General features: G+C 37.5%; 2 protein-coding genes across 2 annotated transcripts in view; one reads left to right on the top strand and one right to left on the bottom strand.

Moving 5' to 3' along the window:
• Positions 1–22603, bottom strand: part of Znf804b (zinc finger protein 804B) — a 617567-nt gene that overhangs the window by 572118 nt on the left and 22846 nt on the right. The gene's annotated exons all lie outside the window — the stretch shown is intronic.
• On the top strand, positions 11504–12265 carry Tex47 (testis expressed 47). Its single transcript, XM_008822580.1, has one exon. The coding sequence runs from the start codon at positions 11504–11506 to the stop codon at positions 12263–12265; it is 762 nt and encodes a 253-aa protein (XP_008820802.1).

Here is a 22603-nt window from a genome sequence, read left to right as displayed (position 1 = left end):
AAAGCTCTTCAGTTACTTAATAAAAACTTAGTCCTTGTCAGCACAGCAAACAACATTGGTGCAGTAGTGGCACTTTTATCTTGGGGGGGGTAATCAACAGCTAATTGGACTTAAAGCCCACTCAGTGGGAGGGAACTCATGTGTGGCAGTGTAAATATAGCCAAATACACACGGCTGGATAAGTTATAGATTTTAGAAAAAACCCTAAGTCTCTTACATCTCTAGACAAATGTAATTTCTTATTATGTGCTAAATGTGAATCCTTGTATTTACAGAGAAGTATGCCAGTCACCACTCATCGAAGAAGGTTCTTTTGCAACAGACATAGACAAGTACAGAATTCCACAACTGGTCACACACAGAGAGTGTCTGTGAGATGCCCAACCCTGAGTGACACACGGAACCTTTACACTTAAAGCTCATGGAACATAGTGGAAAAAGGGGTAGAGAGAATAGTAATGCATCTCTCATCTCTCATCAGTAAGCTTCCTTATGCAACAGAGGGTGATGAACACAAAAGGCCACAACTGGCCAAAGTGTAGGAAATAAGAGACTGCAGAGTGTGGGTCCCTAGACAGGGCTCCTATATTAAGCTTCACCCACCTAGGGTTCAGGAGTCATTGCATAAGAGGACAGAAAGATTGCAGGATTCAGGGGAGGAGGCGCATCATAAGGAAACATTCTTGCAGGCTCCTGAAACCTTGCACATGTGAACTTACAGCAATGATGACAGCATGCAAACTCATGCAAACTCAGACAAAAACCAGCACAGAACTGGGAAAATGGACAGGAGGCCACAACTTTGGCAAGGAACTATTGGCAGCTGATCACTGCTGTGTAAGTGAGAGTTGATCTTCTTTAAGGGAGTGATGCTAGACAGATTGAACAGGCTCCAGTGGATGAACTTACACTGAGGAACATCTGGACACACAAAATTGACTTAATAGGCCTTAACATATATGACAAAATACATGAAGTCCTGTGGGTAGGCTATGGGGGGGATTCAGATATGGAAGAGGTGCTAAATATAATTCAGATGTATTATATAAAATCCACAAAAATTAAATAAATAATATTTTTAAAAAAAATAAGTAAAAATATAAATCTCCCATGTTGAAACGAAGCAAAAATTGATCATCTATATTTTTGAATACAAAGACACAGTGACCAAAATCACTTTGCCTAGAAACCCCTGGAACAGATGCTCATATTGAAGAGTTTTCCATGAGGCCAAATGTGCCCTCTGTATAGCTGAGAGGTGAATTGTTTATTGATACAAAAAATTAGAATGAAAAATGAGGCATGCACAACACAAGTATTCATGCATCCTCAGCCAGGGTCAGCACCGATGCCTCCTTTTCCACTGTGAAGGTGCTCATGTCCTGTGGAGACCTGCACTCAGGAACAAAACAGTCACTGTCCATCCCTTGTCCTGTCTTATTACTATACTATATTTTCACATAATATATAGCACAAAAAGTAATTGTACCTTTAGGTACATATGTTATGGAGTGTGATTTACTATTTCACTAAGTTCTCAAATATCCATAGTTGTTAAGTTTGTAGTTATAATTTCTGAAAATGCATGATGTTGTCCTGAACTAGAATAGAAATGTGACTTTTAAATTGATTTGGGCCAGAACAGTTTCAGGCAAACAAAGAATTTCTTGAATAAATTAAGGAAAACTGTATAGGTACCTAGGACACAGGCAATTTATAAAAATATTTCACATCTTTTTACTATCATTCTAGTTACCTGGATTTTAATTGACTTTACTCTTGTTTTTAAACAAATACTTTTTAAAATTGTATTATATATGTATGCGTGTATTGCCTACATGTAGTAAGTGCACCCGTGTCATACAATGCCCGTGAAAGACAAAAGAGATTGTCGGATCCCCTGGAACTGGAGTTACAGTCAGTTGTCAGCTGCCATGTGGTGCTGGGATTCGAACCCAGGTCTTCTGAAAGAACAACCAGAGTTCTTAACCACTGAGCCATTTCTCCAGCCCTAAACAAATACTTTTAAAAGTTCTAAATTCCAACCAATACTTTCATTACATGCTTGAAATACAGTAATACTTGGGTAGGCAATTCTATGGCATTTCTGCCTTGCCAAATATTCCAAATATAGTTAATAAGCTAGCCACCATTAAACACAGATCCCAATTATATTACTTCTCTTAAAAATATTTAATGGGTCTCTATTGAGCACTACAAGATTCATCTTTCTATAACTGATCTCAAAATAGCTCTGACACCTTGTTGTCACCAAAACATCTATCATATATGTTGAAATGTCCTCTAGTAAGAATAGCACTCCCTATTGCATAATTGCATATATGTGTGTATTTGTTAACTTTGTCGTAAGGTAAACATATTGAGAGATGCAATGTCACACAGCTTCTTTGTGTCATGTTTCCCTTAACAGAAAAGAAATATGTTCTGTGTTAGCGTTGTTTCCTTCCAACGGGATTTGCAAGTATATCAATTTTTTTCCATTCCATGCAACAGTTAATCAAAGTCAAGCCAGAAGGAAGCTCTAAAATAGGCATTCACTTATTGATGATACTTTTTACTATAAGAGATGATATGCAGAGTAGATAATTTCATATTAGAGTCGCAGAGATATTACCCAATTGTAGTCATATTTGTAGATCAACTCCACTGCCTCTCAAAGATTTTAAATCATTGGGAAAGAAAATTAAGTTGGCTGTGTTTAGGTCATCTGATACAATGTGGATCAACGATGTTTTTAGAGCTCTTCCTTTTGCCACAGAATCAGAAGCCAAACTGGGTAATACGGGAAAAGTAGACATAATTCAGAGTTTAATGTTATTTGTAATCTCCAAGGTATCTGTAGAGGTTGTGATCTTAAAATATTTTCAAAGCATATAATACAGTACTCTATTTTCAGGCTCCACCTTTTCATCTAGACACAATAGCAGTTGAGGGGGGAATTGAAGGCGTATTTTCAGTATAGCAATGGCTAGGATCTCTATTACATGATTACCCTATAATCTTCCTCCTCTACAATTTGCCATCAGAATGCTTGCATGCTTCTTGCTGGCAAATGTTTGGCAGAAGTGCCTACTCTATGAACATTTATTCTATACTGATTCACGTAACTATTTTTGGCTCATATGAGGCATTTTATTGAATCTCGTTTTTAAGTGCCTTAGGAAACGTGAAAGTGATAACATCTAAAGATCATCCTGAACCCTAAATGTTAGTCCTATCCCTTAGAATTTTAGAATAACCATCCACTTGAAGCATCTCTTCCATATTGACCTTCAGAACCTGTTTTAATTCTCCATCTATCTTTCATTAACTGTCTTCTTTCTCTGCTTCCTATTTGCCTGCTCCCAGAGTTGACATGTTCCACAGAAGCATTTCACCACCTTCTCTCCTTATGATTCTCATGGCCCACAGCTACCCATTTTCTCATTTCTTTTGTCAGTGCTGAGGACTGTCAAGTTTTTATCACATTCCCTAATTCCCCAGACTCTCAACTTCATTTCCACCTAAATACTTCCATGGTAACTCCAACACAATATGCAAAAAATACTTTTCTTCCTAAATATGTCCTTTCTCCTGTCCTTCATTTGTCATCTGTATTTTTTGTGTGTATGTAGTATAGGTGTTGTGTGTCGCATGTATGTGGATATATACACTTGCACACACCCATGCATGTGCATACTGAGTCCAGAGGACAATGACATTGGCTATCTTTCTCTGTTGTTGTCTGCCTATTCTTTTAAGACAGGTTCTCTCACTGAACTGGAAGCTTGTTATTTTGGCTAGGGTGACTGGCAAGTGAGCTCTCAGGATCCACCCATCTCTATATCCCCATCCCCATCCCCATCCCCAGACACACACACACACACACACACACACACAAACACACACAGGTGTCATACAAACATGCATAGGTTTCTTTTAAAACGTGGATGCTTTTGTTTCAAACTCAGGTCCTCATGCTCACACAGAGCACTCTTATTCACTGAGCCACCTTGCCAGCTATTCCGTCTATATTATTTAACAGTCTATTCCTATGGATGACATTCAATCCAGAGTCAGCTCTAAGTCCTCATGAACCTCATCACCCTCCTTCACCTGACCACATTAGTCTGCCTGGATGATGCCTACCTATCTTGCTCAGTCTTCACGCCTTAGCTCAGAATCCAAATGTCCAACTGGGTTAAATTCTTTACAGATACATCTGTTCTATAATGAAAAAAATGTTATAGACTGAGATACCTGCCCTGTGTTTTGGTAACTTTTATCTCCCATCTCTATTTCTTCCTATCTTTTGTCTTAGTCAGGAGGCTCAGACTTCCTAAGCAATGTTCCTCCTAATTCAATCTGATCCATGGTCCATCATTTTAGAGGCTATTTTCATTAAATGTCTCTAAAGCTAGACTATCTTAGAACCACAAATGAGGCAACATATCTATAATCTTTTACCACCCCTATGCAATGCTTTTATTATTATGTGTGCATGTGGGCATGTGTAGTATGTGTGTACACATGTGTGCTCATGCAGTTGATGCATGTGGAAGCCAGGAGTTTATACTGTGTCTTCCTCTCTACCTTATCTCACTAAACCCAGCGCTCACTGATTGGCTAGACTGGCTGTCCAGCAACCTCTAGATATTTGTTTGTCTTTACCTTCCTTGAGCTAGGGCTACAAATGTGCATGACTATGCTTAGTTTTTTAATGGTTGCTAGCGATCTGAACCTAGATCTTCATGCTTTTGTGACAGACACATTTTGGGTATTTTTTTCCTAAATAGACTATAAACATTTAGAAAGTTTACAAAAGTCAAAGTAAATAGTCACAAATTCTACTAATGTTAACATTTGTGTAGATTTCCTTCTACTCCAGTTTCTATGCTTTTTAAAAATAAAGTTGTGATAACACACTTATTTAATTTCTTATATTATTTGTTTTAGAGAATAACTATTTTCTCAGGCTTTTAAAATACTTTTCAAAAATTAGTTCAGCAAAACAGTATTATTATGTAATTAATACATGTGTTCATTTTCCAAACATTTTCTTATTTCCTGTAACAACCCTCTTTACATTAGAAAGTTTTTGAAATTTTTATTAAAGCTTATTAATACACAAAAATCCCAGAGCACAAAGTTTATGAAGAATGAGAAAATATAATTAAAATCCCCTCTCCCACTTCCACTCACCCTGTAGCTGAGACCAACAACTCACCTCCTAGATGTATTTAGAACCACTTGGAGAGGCCTCAATATGTAGGTGTCTTGGAGTTCCACTCCAGATTTACTAAGACCAAGAACTGGGTTTTTAAAAAAGTGTTTCTACCATATGATTAAGAGGCAGCCAAGGTTTAAGTCACTGGTAGTTAGCTTCTTTTTCCTTAAAGTGAAATTGATATAAAGACTGGGGGAATATTGGACAAAAATACAAATTCCCAGGCTGTTCTATTCCACTTTGTGTTAGAGCACGAATTTACCCAAAGCATTCAACTCATAGAGAAGAGGTTCATTTTGGCTCCTAGTTTTGCAATATTTGGTCTGTGGTTATTTGGCCAAGTTGCCTTGGGCATACAGCAGAGTAGCACTCTTGGGATTTGGAACACATGATAAAGAAGTCACTCACTTCAGGGAAACCAGGAAGCAAAGAGTGAGGTAAAGGGAGAGCCATGGTGCCATTATCCCATTCAAGGGCATGCCTTCAACAACCAGTGGTCCCTGTATCTTAAAGATTCCATCACCTTCCCTTAACACCAGCCTGTGGACCACATGGGAACCAAGATATTCCAGGTCCAAACAATAGCATGAGCCTCACTTTAAACATAGTAATTCAGACATTTTAGTGCCAGAGACTGGGATTCTGACATTAAACAAGCCTGAAGATCCTAAGAATTACCACCACAGCCATAACAGACTACTCCCATTTTCTTAATGAATTACCTCATTTATAATTCTCACTATGTGTCCTTTGCTCTTACAGTTCATGTTCACAAGTCTGCCTTCTACATTCCCTGATCTGCATCACCCCTACCTATGTCACATGTAATATTTATACTTACCTAAATGCTTTTCTTTTCAGGCAGGTTTAATGATTCCAGCATTCTATGATCTCAGCAGTTGTAATTTATGTGATTTACTATGATATTTCACTTTCATGCTGAGGATAGTCATGGGGTTTCAGATCCACTAACTAATTAAAATTTTCATGGGCAAATACAAGATCTGATTCAAAGAATATCCAGTGTTTGGCCCAGAATTTATATAAACAGCAGACATGTATTAAATATTTTATTTTAACAAGTATTCCAGTGCTGTCTTAGACAAATAACTACTGATAAAAATGTTTCCTACTGCTTTGGGTAAAAAAAGATAAGTGCTAAAGAAATAATCTAACATTTATTCTTTATACATCTTCAACCCTGTGGTGATTTGGTAACAGATTTCATTCTGGTGTGCTCCATGAAATCGAAGGTATTTTGTCTATGTAGTAGTCTTAAAAGACTATGAGCTGTTAGTGGAAGTCTCTAAATAATGCTAACTATTTATTTAGGCTATTTATTCTCTTAGACTGGTGATTTAAGTGTGTTGAAACAGAGATGAAATTAAAGGAAAGGGTCTTTTGTTCCTCTATTCTCAAAGCACAGATGAAAGATTAAAGTGACTCAGTGTCAAGTCCAGTAATTCACAACTGCACATTCTAAAGACATAAATTCAAAAAACATCCTCAAAGCCCCTCCTTAACTCTGTTCTCTGAAGGCCTTGCTCAAATGAGACCTCTATCACTAAGAAAATTCAACTGCCCCATCTATGTTGATATTTCTAAAGCAGTGGACATCATCTTCTACATGCATGCCCTTTTCCAGAATATCTGACTCATAAACAGTTCATCACAATACTATAATCTCATCTGCTGGAAATTAAAAACCATTATTTTCCAGGTTTGCATTTTACAGTGCTTATACTATAACCTAGCACACCAGTGGTGTCAAATTTGACATAAATGAGTAGTTAATGAGAGTAGAATTATTTTGTTGAATCACAGGTATGATGTAAGAGTTTTCCCTTGCATTTATTTCATACGAAACACAAGCTATACTCTGTTTCCAGGAAAATGATCATGCCACAGATGATGGATGAGCAGTCTTGTGGTCTTGGATTGGGGAGGGATAATTTGCCTCCCTTTTACTTTAGGTAAGCATCACAGGGAAGCTCATGAGCACAGATCTGAATGACCAAAGAATGTTACCCCTTGTTTAGCAACCTCCTCTATAAATGATGGGGAAAGTTCTGTCACCTTATAGGATTATTTTGAATATTAAATTAGTATGTGCAAAAGTATCACTGCATACCTTTAAATGATATTTAATCTTCTCTCTCGATCCTATGTGGCTGACAATGACAAGAGAACATTGAGAGTTTATTCAAAAACATTTCATTCTGGAGAAGAAAAGCAGAGTATGAGGTATGTAAGAAATGGTAACATGGACTTTTTGGCATGTGTTACAATAACGTGTTTTTATGTGAAATATGTTGATATGAACTAGCAGAGTGCAAGTAGACTAATTGAAAAGGGATTAACCCTGCAAGTTACTATTCACTTAGAAATGGTTAGAACTTCAATTTGGACAGCTATTCTTAATGGATCACTCTGGATTAAATAATATGAATGCTCCTTGATCCACTTCGATACATAAGAGATGTCTGTTCAGGTCACCAAGGGCAAATAAATGGCCCTTAACAGATGGAGCACAAGGACTGTGGTACCTGGGAGCAAAAATCATGGGTGTCTATCAAAGCAGAAGTGTGCAACTGTAATTGTGCATGTCAACTAATCAGGAACTGTCCAAACTGCATGCTGTTTCTATCCTGTCTGGTCAGAGCTTCGGTTGTGATGCTTCACAGTGTGACTGGTGAAAGGCAAGAAAACAAGCTAGTCACAAGGCAATAAAACTAAAAACGGGGGGGGGGGGCAATCTAACAAGTAAACATTCAAGGAAAGAAAAATACATTGGGGAAATAGACTCTAGGACAAACTACCTGGGGTAGTAAAAAAAAAACATTGTTTCTGAGTATATTAAATTGAGTCTCACAAAGTTGTCATATTCAGATGGTTTTTATGTTATAGAAATAATAATTTATGCTTTAATTTTAACACCAATTAGGCTTTTTAAAGAATTACCATATTTTGAAAAGTGACTGGCTTAGTTGACATATTATATCATTTGTATATTTATAATGGTAATTTTTTTCTGTCAAGCTTACATTGGAAACAAAATCAAAATAAATTAAAAAAATCACACACTGAGGGGGAGGAGACCAATATTGAACCCCCTTTTTAATAAGAGCATGAATTAGAAAGGCATATAGACCCAGGGAGATATTGCACTGATCAGGGAAGGGTGATATGGCTTGGGGGGCGGGCATCAGGCTGTGGTACTAATGGAAATAGAAACTCAAGGAAGCAATATGGCAGAAGCAGCACGGTACAACAGAGTTTATGAACAGAAAGCAGCAACAGGAGTGAGGACGAGAACAAATAGAACAGTTTTTCTTATTACAAGATTTGGGGAACCAAGGAGGCCCTGGCCATATGTCAAGTAAATTAAAATCTTGTTCAAAGCCCATGTGTAGATTATCTATTCTCATTTGCTCTTTCTGGAAATAAAGCTATAGACAGGAATAATATATGCATGAAGTCAACAGAAAGTTGAAGTAAAATAATGCATCCTATAGTTGGCCTTATTTTCAAAGCTAGTCCTTCACTAAGTTTGGAAGGAAATTGTGATTAAACAAAGAATAGCCTGATGAAAACGAATCTTATCTATATATGAAAGGTTAGCTTGAGTTTACACATTCAGAAAGGGTTCCTTAGTAACAACAATCCACTGCATTTCTAATGATTTTGAGCATATCAGTGTTACCTAACAAACACTTTTTTTTAACATGTCTCCATGTTCTCTACAGTTTAATCCATCATTGGAGACTGGTACTAAATGCAAGATAACATTCTGTACCCAGTAAAGTAGATCTCCTGTTTCTAGCACTCACTAGAGAATAGTGGAAAAGACCCTGAAAAACAATTACAAATATACAAGAATAAGTCTGTGAATTATCATACAGGCTTACTCTAAGACATGCTCTAAGGCAAATTTTTGGAGTGGAGAAATATAAAGAAATGGTAGGGGATAGAAAACAGTTACTCTCCAAATAAAAAAGCTAGAACTATAAAGAAGGTCATAGAAAATTGTATGGTTGTTGTTGTTGTTTTTGTCTTTAAGACAGGGTCTCCCTCTAGCCCCTACTGGCCTGGAACTCGCTATACAGACCAGGCTGACCTGGAACTCACAGAGATTTGCCTCTTCTGCCTCCCAAGTGCTGGGATTAAAGGTGTGTGCCACTACCTACACCTGGCGAAATTGTATGTTTTAGGTAAAAGAACAGAAGTGGAGATTAACTTTTAAAAAAATATGAAAAGGCAAAATGCAGAGTTTTGACCTGGACACTAAGAGAGTGAAATTTAATCCAGATATTAGTAAAGGAAATGGGCTTATTAACTAAAATAATATTTACAGGCTTGGTATCTAAAATTTGAATGGAAAGCTATAGCTAAGGAAAGAAGAGTTGTAAATAATTTACTGGAGGTAATAATTTAACAGTCTTCTGTGAAGAGAAAATTCTGGAATGGGCTCAGATTTCTTTTCTTCTTGGTCAATCCCAATCAGCTAGTACTGCTTGCCTTGGGTATTTGACTGAGAAGAATCCCAGTCCACAAATGAGCTCATTGGGAAAGCTCTGTGACCAATGAATCGTGTCAGTTATGCAGTCTGGATATAGGAATAGCATTTAGGACCACCCCCTGCCCTCACAAAAGAGAATACAGAGAACACCAAGGTAACAGAGTAAGAAATCTGTATGTCACGGGTTCAGCACTGCCCAGAACTCAGTGGTAAAAGTTACTGGGCTAGGCCACTGAAAGAGTTTTGGTACGAAATTCTGGGAGGCACAATTTCATAGGAACTAGGGGGAAAGAGGGCTGTAGAAGGATGTGGTAGACATTATTATATTCCCCAAAGCAGCAAAGAGTCTAATAGCCCCTAGATGAGGCGATGACAAAATGTACATCAGGGGAGAGTGTGTCACTTCAGTGAGTGATACAGTGCATCACTGAGGGATTGCAGTCAATTATTACATATCACACAATTAAAGAACTGCTAAATCACCTCTCAGGCTTCATTTTCTGGAATAATTTATCACTGTATATTATTAAAATCAGATCATTACTTTGAATAGTGAAAACCTTAGGAGAAAAAAGTTCTCTAAGGTTCATTTTTTAATTAAATAAAAGTGTTTTCTAACCTTGCCACATTAAATTTATTGTTTAGAGCTAACGTGAGTCTAATGTTAAAAGGTGACATTAGTTTCCATTTTAAAGAGTAACTCAAATTCACATTAAATTAAATAGCCCAAATGGTATTATAAAACATTCTCATAACAGATGCTTTATTACATAGATTCAGATATGTGTTTTTACAGACTTTAAATAGTGTGTGGTTGCAACATAGGAACTAGTTCTACGCCATAGTTTTTAGATACTAAAATATAAAAGATGCCCAGATCTGCCAACTCTCTTGTTGATAAATGTGCGTTGCTAACAAAATATCATTCAGGAAGAGAAAGCCTCACTTTCTCCACAGTGTTGTTAAGTGTTGGTTAGGACCCTTACTAATTTAGAGCTAGGAATAGTGGGTACTCCAGCTCTTTAATGCCCCTGACATTCTGACTCTGTTAACGCCTTCTGGAATCAGAACCCAGGACAGGGCAGTTGAGAGATCAGCGCACTGGCAGTTGGAAGCAGGATGGAGGACAAGCTAGGACCTCAAAGACAGGTAAATGACACAGCACAAAAGAAAGAGATGCTAAGGAGGTCTGGGATTGGGACTAGGCTGTGAGACTAAGTGAAAATGTGACCTATTCCTATTTAAACTTGAATATAACAGGAACAGAGATTTTTGAAAGGAGAAAATAAACCCAAATAATCAAAACTTGTTTCCTGAAAAGTTTACTCTTACTAAAACAGAGCTATTACTTTTTAGTGTCCCAAATAAAGGTTAAAGAAGCTAATAACAGCATAGAGTACCCTAGATTTATTAACTGTACAGAACTGTTAACTTTAAATTTTGGACAAATTACTTAGCATAGAAAAATTAAAACCAAAACTTGAAAAAGTATGATATGCATTCATAAATTCATTTGGAGAGGGTTTTTTCTCCTAACATACACTAATTATCTCATTGTAAACTTAACAACAATATCTTACTTCAAGTCTTGGTTTGACTTTTTCTTCCTTTTCAAAGACACTATTTATTGGCTGAACTGAGAAGATACTTTGATATTTACTAACACTCAACAAATCTTTAACTCCTTTTTTTGTCAGAAGAAATAGTTCACCATCAATGAGACTTGGAATAATCTAGAAAAATAAGGAAGCTTCGTCATGTCTTTCCTAATCCATAATCAGAAGGGCAGCAAAAAACATCTTCAGATGGATTCTCCTCTGATGCCCAAAGTTCCTCGTACCAATTATTTGCATCTTCAGGAAGAGAAACAAAGACTACAGCTAAAGAAATTCCCCCTCCACAGGATGTTTCTAGTGGGGTACATACAAGCAAATGTGGAGAAAAAGGAAATTACTGAATACTATGAACAGCTGTTTCAGTTAATTCTGAAGCATCACCTTGGAGAAGCAGTGACAGGCTTGCTGCTCATATACCCCACTTCCTTTCTGCATATCCTTGAGACCTCCAATGGTACGCTTTTCCGGATTCTTTTAGATTATGTTGTCCATGAAAAGGATGAAACAGAATTTATGATCCAAAACATGAAAATAATAGTTATTTCTCATAACATTCCCACAAGGCTCTTTATGCAATGGCATGTTTCTGTGATTAACGTGCCAGTTATGTATCTGGATGATGTGACACAATCACAGTCCCTAGCAGAAGTTACAACAGAGTTCCTCACCCTGACGCATAGACTGGCACTCCACCTTTTTAAGACTGTGAAAGTGGGCACTAAAGAGCCAGGTGATAACTTGCACCAAGTTGCACCTGACCTCCTCCTCCCGGAACAAATTATAAAGTATTTATGCAATGCTGAAGAATTCATGGATGCAGCAACATTCTTAAGCATGTATAACAAGCCCATACATGTCACCTTGCACTCTGATATAGTGTGGCCTGCTCCTTCCCATTTCTAGGATGGAGACCAATGATGTGGGTAGATCTCTACAAGAATTTGTACTACTTTTAAAAAAGGGTATATTTTTGAGGTTACTCTTTAAAAAGAAAAGGAATAGGACATTGTAATATGCACACAGGTAGTACGTTAATCTTTACGGAGCACGTAGAAACAGACATAAAAATGCATTTGCTTGTTTTGGTATAAAGTTCAATGTATTGTTGTAAAGTGAATGGGTCCAATAAATTCTTAAGTTCCAACATTTTTCTGGAATGACATTTTTAAACAAAAACTATGGATGAAAGGAGAGAGACACAATTCAGGTTTTCATGCATTCTCTAAACTGTTAATAAACAGCCTCTATCACCTGCAGGAAAAAAAAAAAAAAAACAGTGTTTGGAGAGATGGATTATTTAGAACAGCCCAATCCCTGAGATAACTGCAAACTAAAGTTAGAGGCAAGTACATATAAAATTGATTCCAATATGACTCATGATAAGATATGGTCTGATGAGACCAGTACTGTAGAAAGAAGAACTCTAAGAGCACAAGTGAGGGAATAAACACTGCAGGATCCCTGCATTAGAGAAAATGAAACCTAGCCTTTGAAAACAGTTCCAATGCACCCATATTCTGGTCTGTATAATCAGTAATACTGAGGCCATTGTAAAGCTAAAGAACACAACAAGTTTTTAGAAGAAATTAGAAAATCCATTCCAGGCAGCATTATATTTCTTTAATGCAGCATTGCTTATTGAACACTCTTCCATATGACAGGTATTTGGCAGGTATTACAAGATACAGCATGGTACACAGATATTATTCCTGCCCAGATTAAAATTTTATTTCATCTGGGCATGGTGGTGCATGCCTTTAATCCCAGCACTCCAGAGACAGTTGCATCGCTGTGACATCAAGCCCAGCCTGGTCTCCAAAGCAAGTTCCAGGCCAGCTGGGGCCACATAGTGAGTACAAACCCATGACAACTCAATCAGACAAGGGCCCAGAGTGGAGTGATGGAAACGGGTGACAGACTGACTCTATCCTGGGAACTGCTGAGACTGATTACTACTGAGTGCAGGAGAGTAGACCCTTATGCTCTCTAGATAGGCTAACTAGACTCCAGTGGATGAACTTGAACTTGCACTGAAGGACATCTGGGTACAAATGCTTGACCTTAACACGTATGGCAGAATGCATGAGGTCTGGTGGGGGGAGGCCATATGGGGAAAAGAGTCAAAATTTGACTAAGAACTGTTGTATGAAATGTACAAAAGCACAATACAATTTTTTAAAAGAAACAAAAAGAACAAAAATTAAAAATTTATTTCTTAATTGTTTTACATAAGCAAGATTATAGGAAACGAACATGTTTATTGTATCAGATAGCATCTCTTAGGAGGGTGAATTTGTTTACAAAAAGTACTCCAGTGGATGAACTTGCACAAAAGGACATCTGGATATAAAAGCTTGGTCAGATAGGCCTTAATATATATAACAGGATACATGAAATCCAGTTTGGGGGGCTATGGGGAGCTGCGGATAGGACAGGCTTAATCTACATATGATTAAGATTTATTGTAGGAAATGCACAAAAGTTCAATAAAACTATACGTTGAAGGGGCTGGAGAGATGGCTCATTGGTTAAGAACACTGGTTATTCTTGCAGAAAACCCAGGTTCGAATCCCAGCTCCCACATGGCAGCTAACAACTGTCTGTAACTCCAGTTCCAGGGGATCCGATGGCCTCTTCTGTCCTCCGAAGGCATTGCACAGCATGGGTGCACTTACCCACATGCAGGCAATACACTCATACACATAAAATAAAAATAATAAATAAAATATTTTTTTAAAAACTGTACATTGAAGTTAAATAGTGACTGGAAGCATAGCTTGTAAGTAAAAACTAAATAGCACTATGTATATGAAATTATGGCACATTATGTTTGCCAAAGATGCCTACACTAATACATCCAATCCTACTCAGTCCTCTCACAATGTGACCTTCACATTCCCCTACCTCCCTTGAAATCGGACAGATATTTGTGACTGCTTTGACCAGCATCGTATAGCAGGAGTGATGCCAGGCAACTTCCAAGGCTGAGTTAATGTCAAGCGCCTTGCTTTGCTCACTTCAACGCAAGCCTTTAGAAGTCAGGCATTGGGCCATGAACATTTCCAGATGGTGTTCTCATGTTCTCAGCCAGGGCCCAGCCAATTCCCAGCTGGAGTCAAGCACTAGACACTGAGTAAAACTTTGAGTGATCCCTGATTCTGACTTCCAGTTAACCCTGGGAACAAGCTAGTCCAGCTGACAATGTGAATGGAGGTGGGCTCTCCCTTGTTATCCTGTTCAATTTAAAAATCTGAGATGATTTTGCTGTGATCTGTAATGATAACATATGCATGGACATAATTTTAATCACTTATTATACATTCATTTACACTTCTTACTGATGTCATGGGTAAATACCTATTTGTGAAATGATCATTGTAGTTAGCCAGGTACCCAAACAGTGGTAAACCAGGTCTCCATCACATTTCCTAGCATTTATCTTTTCTGGGTGTGTAATATTTCCTGATATTGAAATACTGATAGAAATTTAATTCATTAAGCTAATAAAAGTCATTAAGAATCACAATAACTTCGTAGGAAGTTATGGAACATATCCAAACGATATTTCTTACTCAGGATACTATAAATTTAACTAAAGAATTCATGAAATCTCTACTATGAAAATAATTATAAAATAAACTCAAAGTGACTAGAAATAAATTCCATTACTCACTTAGCTATATATTCATTCTAGTACACAGACTACAGTGAATTCATTCAAATAAAATTCGTTCCTTAAAATATCACTAAGAGGATTTCTCCTTATCCCAAGAATAATACCATTACTAAAACATTTTGTAATTCTTTCATGACAGATGAATGAATAAATCTTATAACCAAAGGAGCATCACTTCAGTTTGGGTTTTCTTCAGAAATTATATAACTTCATTGAATTCTTTTTTAGTATCTTAGATTGATTTCTATATTTCATTCATTTCTTTGCTTTGGTTCTTTTGGGGTACATTCACAGTATTTGATTTGTCTGAACATAGTTATGGTCATTTCTTAATTCTTTTTGTTGAAGATGTTCCAGATTATTCTCATTGGGGTTGAGCACTATGAGATTAGTAATTTGGGGAGTAACATGTTGTCTTGAATTTTTGTGATACTTTCATTTCTGTGCTGAGACTTGCATATTCCTGAAGTAGTTTGTTAGTTACATATTTTTTTTCCTTTTGTTCAAATCTCCCTTCTGCTTCCATTGGAAGCATGTGCAATGTTCAGGAGAGGAATAAATTGTCGGAGGATTGAGATGTTTTCTTCCGTAGAACTTGTATTGAAGGCTACAGTTTCCACTGTCTATATGAACAGGCACTGTCCAAGGTCCACTACACCACTTGCTGGTCCTTTGCTGTGCTGTCTTCTGATGTGGTGTTACAAGTCTAGTTTCTCTGCTTTGAGTAATCTACAGTCAACTGTGAGTTGAGGACAAGAGATGGTGGGAAGCTGGGTATGTAGTCAGGAGGCCTATAGAGGTCAGGTGGGACAGGGCCTACTTAGGAGCACTGGGAAGTGAGATCCTGGAGAAGGAGTCAGCATATGGAGTGGGAGGAATAAGCCTAGTCTAAGGGGTAGAAATGGGAGACCCTGGAGGTGTTGGGCATTCTGGCAACATTTTGAGGTGACACCCAGGGAAGTGGGGATGCCTATATCACGTGATAGAGTAATGCTTACTCAGTGCTTCAGAGAAAGTAAGATATGCCTACAAGTGGGAAGGGGGGCAAAGCCTATCTGATGGGGGCAGAGCAAGCCCAAGATGTGCTTGGGGGCCTATGATGGTAACACAGAAGTCTCAGAAGATATGGGTAGCACCATGGGGTGGGATGGAAGAAACCAAGCTGGCAGAGAGGGAAAGTGAGGTCTGGGAAGACCTTGATCAGCCATTTGGGGGTGAGAAGGAGTAGACTTATCTGGCACTGAATGAGAGGGAAGCCTCAGAGGAGTTGGGCAGACCTATGAGCTAGGAAGGAGCAGTAACCTGCTGACCTGGGAAAGGAGAGTCCTACAGGACCCAAACGCATTTTGATGTTCAGTAATTTTATTTTATATTTAGCAACACAAGCACATTTCAACTAATCTACACTTAATAGGAGAAAACCTCCAGCTTTCCAGACAAGTAGGACTATGATAGCCTATTGCCAACTTCACATAGCAAAATACTTCCAGATTATTTTGTACTGCATTGAATGCTTTAATCTAGAATTAGAGTTCTCCCTCTTGTGGTCAATTATTTAAATTTCCAGATACCTTCTAGTAAGATTTATATAAACAAATATAATGCAGATTTTAAGAAAATGGAAGCAAAAGCTAAAATGCACTTTTCAAATAGCTATTTTGTTCTTCTTGCTCTGCAAATGAAGAACCTGAAACCTAAAGCCATTAAAGTTTTCTTAAAAGCAAAAACATTGATAAATTATATAGTTTCATTTTATTTCCTGATATTAATTACACAAATCTTTATTCCTTTACAAGTATTTAAGCAAATTGTTTCTGCCAAACCAATTTTTCTCATTTTAAAATTAATTCTGTTGTGATTGTTGAATATCAAAATAAGTTTATACTAGCTGTTCCAGTAATTTACTGCACTAAAAATAATACTTATCATCAATCTTTATGGTTTTTGTTTCCATTTTTGAAAGATGAATGTCAATATTTGTTATTTGACAATTTATTCTACTTTAATTTTATAACTTTAAAGTTGAGCTTTAGATCCATTAAAATACTTTCACTAATATTCTACTATACATACACACACATACATCTATATATTTAGAAAGGATTTTTTTCTATAATTTAGAACAAATATATTTAATTTAGCTGTAAGTAGATAAAGATTACAAACAATGAAGGATTTATTTTTCCAGCATGGGAATAGTTTCAGAATCTGTTCACCTGAAATATCCAGTTAAAAGGCTCAAATTTTATTCCCAAGAAGATCATGAAGCACTTCACAGAGGTGCTGAGTCTTTCTTCTCTGCCCTTGTTCGCTGTAGTTGCACACTCCTCTAATCTACTCCTGCTATGACCTCAATTCCCACCTAAAAGCTAATGCCTCAAATTTCATGTTTATAACTTTGTTTAAGAAATATTTATTTTACAAACTATAGTATACAACAATGTTAGGACCTGGACTTAATGGTAACGAAAGATAAGGTCCGTGTTTCTAATGACCATGTCTTCCAGAAAAAGAGATTGAAAATACCCCTCATCCAACCTTGGACTGACTTTCTGGATTTCTGGAAAGATGCTGCACATTCAGTTTCCCTCCTCAGTGTTCTTTCTGGGGTGCAAAGTACCCTGTGGCATTAGGAATGAAGCTGATCATTTGTCTACCATTTCTTGTATAAGACAGTTTTTTTTCAGAAGGTGAAGGAGGAGAAGGAAGAGGATAAAGGAGGAGGGGGGAGATGAGGAGGAGGAAGAAGAAGAAGAAGAGGAGAAGGAGGAGGACAAGGAAGAGGATGAAGGAAGATAAGAAAGATGAGGAGGAGGAAGAGGAAAAGAAGGAAAAGGATGAAAGGAGGAAGAGGAGGAGGAAGAGGAGAAGGAAGAAAAGCAGGAGGAGGAGATCACATCAGCATGTATATCAAGATGGTATGGTTTGGTAGTTTTAATGAGAAATGTCCCTCATAGGCTCACTTATTTGAACACCTGGGCTCGTTACTGATGCTGTTTGTCACTGCAGGTGACTTTGAGGGTTCATAGCCTATCCCACATCCAGTTTTGTCTCTCTGTTTATGTTTGTTGTTGAAGAAGTGAGCTCCAGGTTCCTGCTTCTGCATCCGTGACTGCCACTTGCTGCCATGCGTCACTCCATAATGGACACTTAACTCCCTAGAACCATAAGCCCAAATAAATTCTTTCTTCCATAAGTTGCTTTTGGTCATGGTATTTTATCACAGCAATAAACAAGTAACTAATATAGGTTGTAAAGTTCAGATCAAGGTTGATTTCTCTGTATCCTGCAACAAAGGTGTATGGTGTGTTCAGTAATAGGGTATTACTGAATGTAATGTAGTTATGTAGTTATGGTAGTCAACCAAGAGCAATGACACGGACATTTTCATTTAATAACCTATGTCTTCTAGGAAGAATAATAACCTATGTCATATTGTTCACTAATGTGGGGTACATCTGTTCTAAATCTTTCTTAAATTATATTTTAATTTCTTTACAACCTAGTGGGGTTTTCATAAAGCTTCTTTATAGATCCTTAGTTTTGGTTAACTTAATCCCTCCCGCTTTCTCCCACACCCTCTTGTCCCTATCCCATCAAAACCTTTAGCTTCTGGTATTTCCTCTTTCTTATTTCATATCACGTGTATTCTGTACTTTTTATTTGTGTTCTGGGAGCACAGGTTCTCATGTAGCTTCTTTATATACACTCCATTTTGTTTAACTTTCCCACGACCCCTGGTTCCCCCAGTCCCATCACTCCACTATCTACTGAACATCTCCCCATCTTTATCTGCATTCAGGTAAAGGAAAAGTAGGGTTTAATGAATCTAATTTCTTCCCTTAGTCAAATAAAAGCCATCTGAAACATTTAATTCAAGAATTGTATGTTACCATTTGGTATACGCACAGCTATCTGCATTAAATATATGGACAGGGTTCATAAATAAGCAAGCATATAAAAGTATGTACATTACACTCCCCAAATTCATTAATATAGCATCCATTACATTTTCTTTTTGTTTTTTTGTTTGTTTTGTTTTGGTTTTTTTAATGTTTTTTGCTTTATTTTTATTTTAGGTGTATGCATGTATTGCATGCATGTATGCAAGTACACCCATATCATGCAATGCCCTCGAAGGACAGGAGAAGGCATTGGATTCCCTAGAACTAGAGTTTTGGACCATTGTTAGCTGCCATGTGGGTGCTGGAATTTTAACCCAGGTCTTCTGCAAGAACAGCCAGTGCTCTTAACTGCTGAGCCTTCTCCCCAGTCACTCCATTCCATTTTCAATGAATATTTCCATAAAAAGATAAGCATGGTATTACGTATCAGTGAACTACCCACTGCTTCTTTCAGATACTGAGTTTTATTCTCTGTCTATATTTAGTAACCCAGCAAGCATGGACTGGAAAACTGTGTCAGTACATTGTTAGGCATGGGTGCATAAAGTTGTGAGCGAAAGGTACAATATTTGTACCCTGGTGAGCATGCAGCCTCTTTCCACTCTAGACACAGAGAAATTATATATAATTATTACCATAGTAGATAAGCAAGTTGAAATAATTTCCTAATTTATCTAGTTGCAGGGGTCAAGGGTTATCTCTAAGGAAAGAAAGACACCCCACACACACATACGCACACAAAACCACCCCCTCTACAAACTGTACTGTGTTGGAGAGACTGAAAGAGTTTCAATAGGGCAGAATCTCAAGTAAAATGGGACAGATGAGAGGCAAGGCTAGATAGTTAGGCATGGGGGCCAATTACTCAGGCATATAAAATTGTATTAATACTAAAACTTTATCTCAAAAGAAATTGGATGGAGTTTCATTTTAATCAGAAAAACAGCATGATTATATATGCATTATAGTAGGAGTATCTTGAAATTTGGAGAAGAGATTGGATGGAAATGAAATAATTAGAATGAAGAGATAGAAGTTAAATGAAATCAATGAAAGAGATAATAGAAGTCTATGCAGATAAAGAATCCTGTAACATAAAGACAACATGAATAGAAATATGTGGAGAACAGAGATATGTCAAGTATTTTCCTACATGACTGGGAGTAGAGAATATGGAAGAGGAAGGCTCCAGGACAAAGCACCAGTCCATGGAGGTACATTCCCAGAGAACACAGGAGCAGCAGTAATTTTGTTGTACAGAGAATGGAGTGGAGTTTTCTATTTCAAACCTGCTGAATTTGAGGTGTCTCAGAATAGTCAATGTAAAACTACCCAATAGAGAGTTCACTGCACTGCCCTAAAGTTCAGGAGAGGGATCTCAAGCAGGGATGAGGATTTGAAAATCAGCTTATCAGTGTTATCTGGGGACTCGGGATGGAGTAGTGCTATCACCCAATGTGAGTAACCAAAATACACAAACAAGGAAACCTTGTTCAAAATCTAAAGAAACCCTAACATAAGTAGACATTCAATTTAAATTGCTCAGAAATGATGAAGAAAAGTAGATAAAGTTGGTGCCCAAAAACTCAGAGGAAAAGAGGATTCCCTAAAGCAGTAAATACTCAATTGCATCAACTGCTGTCCAAATCAAATCAAAAGGGCTCCATAAATGGGAGACTTAGAAAGAGCCAGACACTAATTGGGAGAGACAGAAACAGAACAAAGCAAGCTGAGAAGTGGGCATTAGGTGAGGAGATGAAACAAACACACACCATTTCCAAAAGTTTAACTCTTGGCGGTGAATTTTTGGTTATGTAAATGTTTCTTAAAATTGAAAACCTTACTAAACTGAAGATCACTATTTGTTTCCAGTTTAAATGGCAATATACAATTGTCTTGTACATAGAAGGGTTTTTAAAGTGTGTCTACTTTGGAAATGAATGGTATCTCCATACATGCTTGTTTAGCTAAATGGCAGCACTAATCTCTAGAAGAAAACTAGCTCTGCAGAAAACAAATTGAGGCCACACCTTGGATTATCCCACTGGCGTTTCCATGATCCACCTGTTCCCACTGATTACAGATTATGACTTTATATGCTTCATGGATAAGCCACATTGCGTTGTAAAGTGTGTTTTGAAATCTCGGTCTTTTCCAGGTCACTTCTTTCTTGGCCCATTCAAGGCATGCTAGTAAATTACATATTCTAATCAAATTTCAGTGTTCCAAATGGATGACTTTAAAGAGCAGTAGTGCATAATCTAAAATGATAGTGAATTAATGAACCATCTATCTCTGAAATGTATATCATTAAATTTGAGTATAAGTAGATATTATAGTCAAATTATAAAGTGTTTTCAAGTGAAATGACTCAAAAGTATCTGGAAAGTTTTTTAACTCCTCTGTTATTTCTTCCTATTATTTCCTGTGTTCAAGTAATCTTTAGGTTGAGATAACACCTTGAAATTAGCTAATATACTATGTTTTTATAATAAAAGAGGTAAAAATTTCCATCTAGAGTATTTATTAAGCAACCTAAACAGTCACGATTCTTTGTGTATATCTCTCTCTCTCTGAAAATTTCCCCTCACAGAAGTAAAGAAAGTAGTAGCCTTCAACTACCTTCCTTCAAACAGTGATCAATCGGCATCTCTTTTTAACGTTTTCTCCTTGGTAAGAAATGTGACTATCACCTCTCTAAGATATTGCATATCAAGATGTGACACACAAGTTAGAACCAAGGAAACCGTAGATTGGTCCACTAAAGCCTGAGCCCTCTGTCAGCAGCATGCAGCAAACAGAACCTTTCCCCAGTTCACAATGCTCACTGGTAGAGAGGAGGGCCCCGGGTGAGCTTCTTGTTCCCACTGTGAGACCAAAACTACACTTATGCTGCCTTATTTGTGCTTCAGAATTTTTTCAGAAAATATACAAAGATATTCATACAATCTTCCAGAAAACAAATAAAACTCAAATATTTGAAGTTTAAAGGATAGCACAAAAGTCACATGGTCATCAGATTGAACTTCAAGGGATGGGGCTGTTGAATAATGGACTGTAAAAGACCAAAAGTCTCTCATTTAGTAAGATACTATGGGGTGCACATACACAAATTGGACATCTAAATCACATCCTGACCCCCAGGCCCCCAAGGCTCAGGGAATATCATGGAAGAGGGAGCAGAAAGAATGTAAGAAGTCAGAACTGATGAACAGCACATCTTGAGTATGACAGGCAATTGTACTCATGAACTCTCAACAGCTGTAGTTGCCTAGGCAAGTCCTGTACAGGACCTGTCTAGTTAACATTCCCTCCTGAATGGGTAGGGTGCCCGCAAGACCCTTCTCCTAGGTGAGAAGCTACAGGCAGTTGACAGCTGCCAATGGAGAAAAAGTCAAGTTTCTTCACTGGTAAGTTGTCCATATTATAGTGGACCGCCCACTCACATGAACTCTCAACAGCTGTAGTTGCCTAGGCAAGTCCTGTACAGGACCTGTCTAGTTAACATTCCCTCCTGAATGGGTAGGGTGCCCGCAAGACCCTTCTCCTAGGTGAGAAGCTACAGGCAGTTGACAGCTGCCAATGGAGAAAAAGTCAAGTTTCTTCACTGGTAAGTTGTCCATATTATAGTGGACCGCCCACTCACTCACATATATACAA

Source organism: Nannospalax galili, unplaced genomic scaffold, assembly GCF_000622305.1.
Source record: "Nannospalax galili isolate Female #2095 unplaced genomic scaffold, S.galili_v1.0 scaffold85, whole genome shotgun sequence".
NCBI classification, from domain to species: Eukaryota; Metazoa; Chordata; class Mammalia; order Rodentia; family Spalacidae; genus Nannospalax; species Nannospalax galili.
Note: the sequence above shows the minus strand (reverse complement) of the source record. Positions and strands in the feature narration are given on the sequence as shown.

What these genes read in the sequence shown, in the direction of transcription:
- Tex47 (XM_008822580.1), top strand. Translation starts at nt 11,504, where the DNA reads ATGTCTTTCCTAATCCATAATCAGAAGGGCAGCAAAAAACATCTTCAG.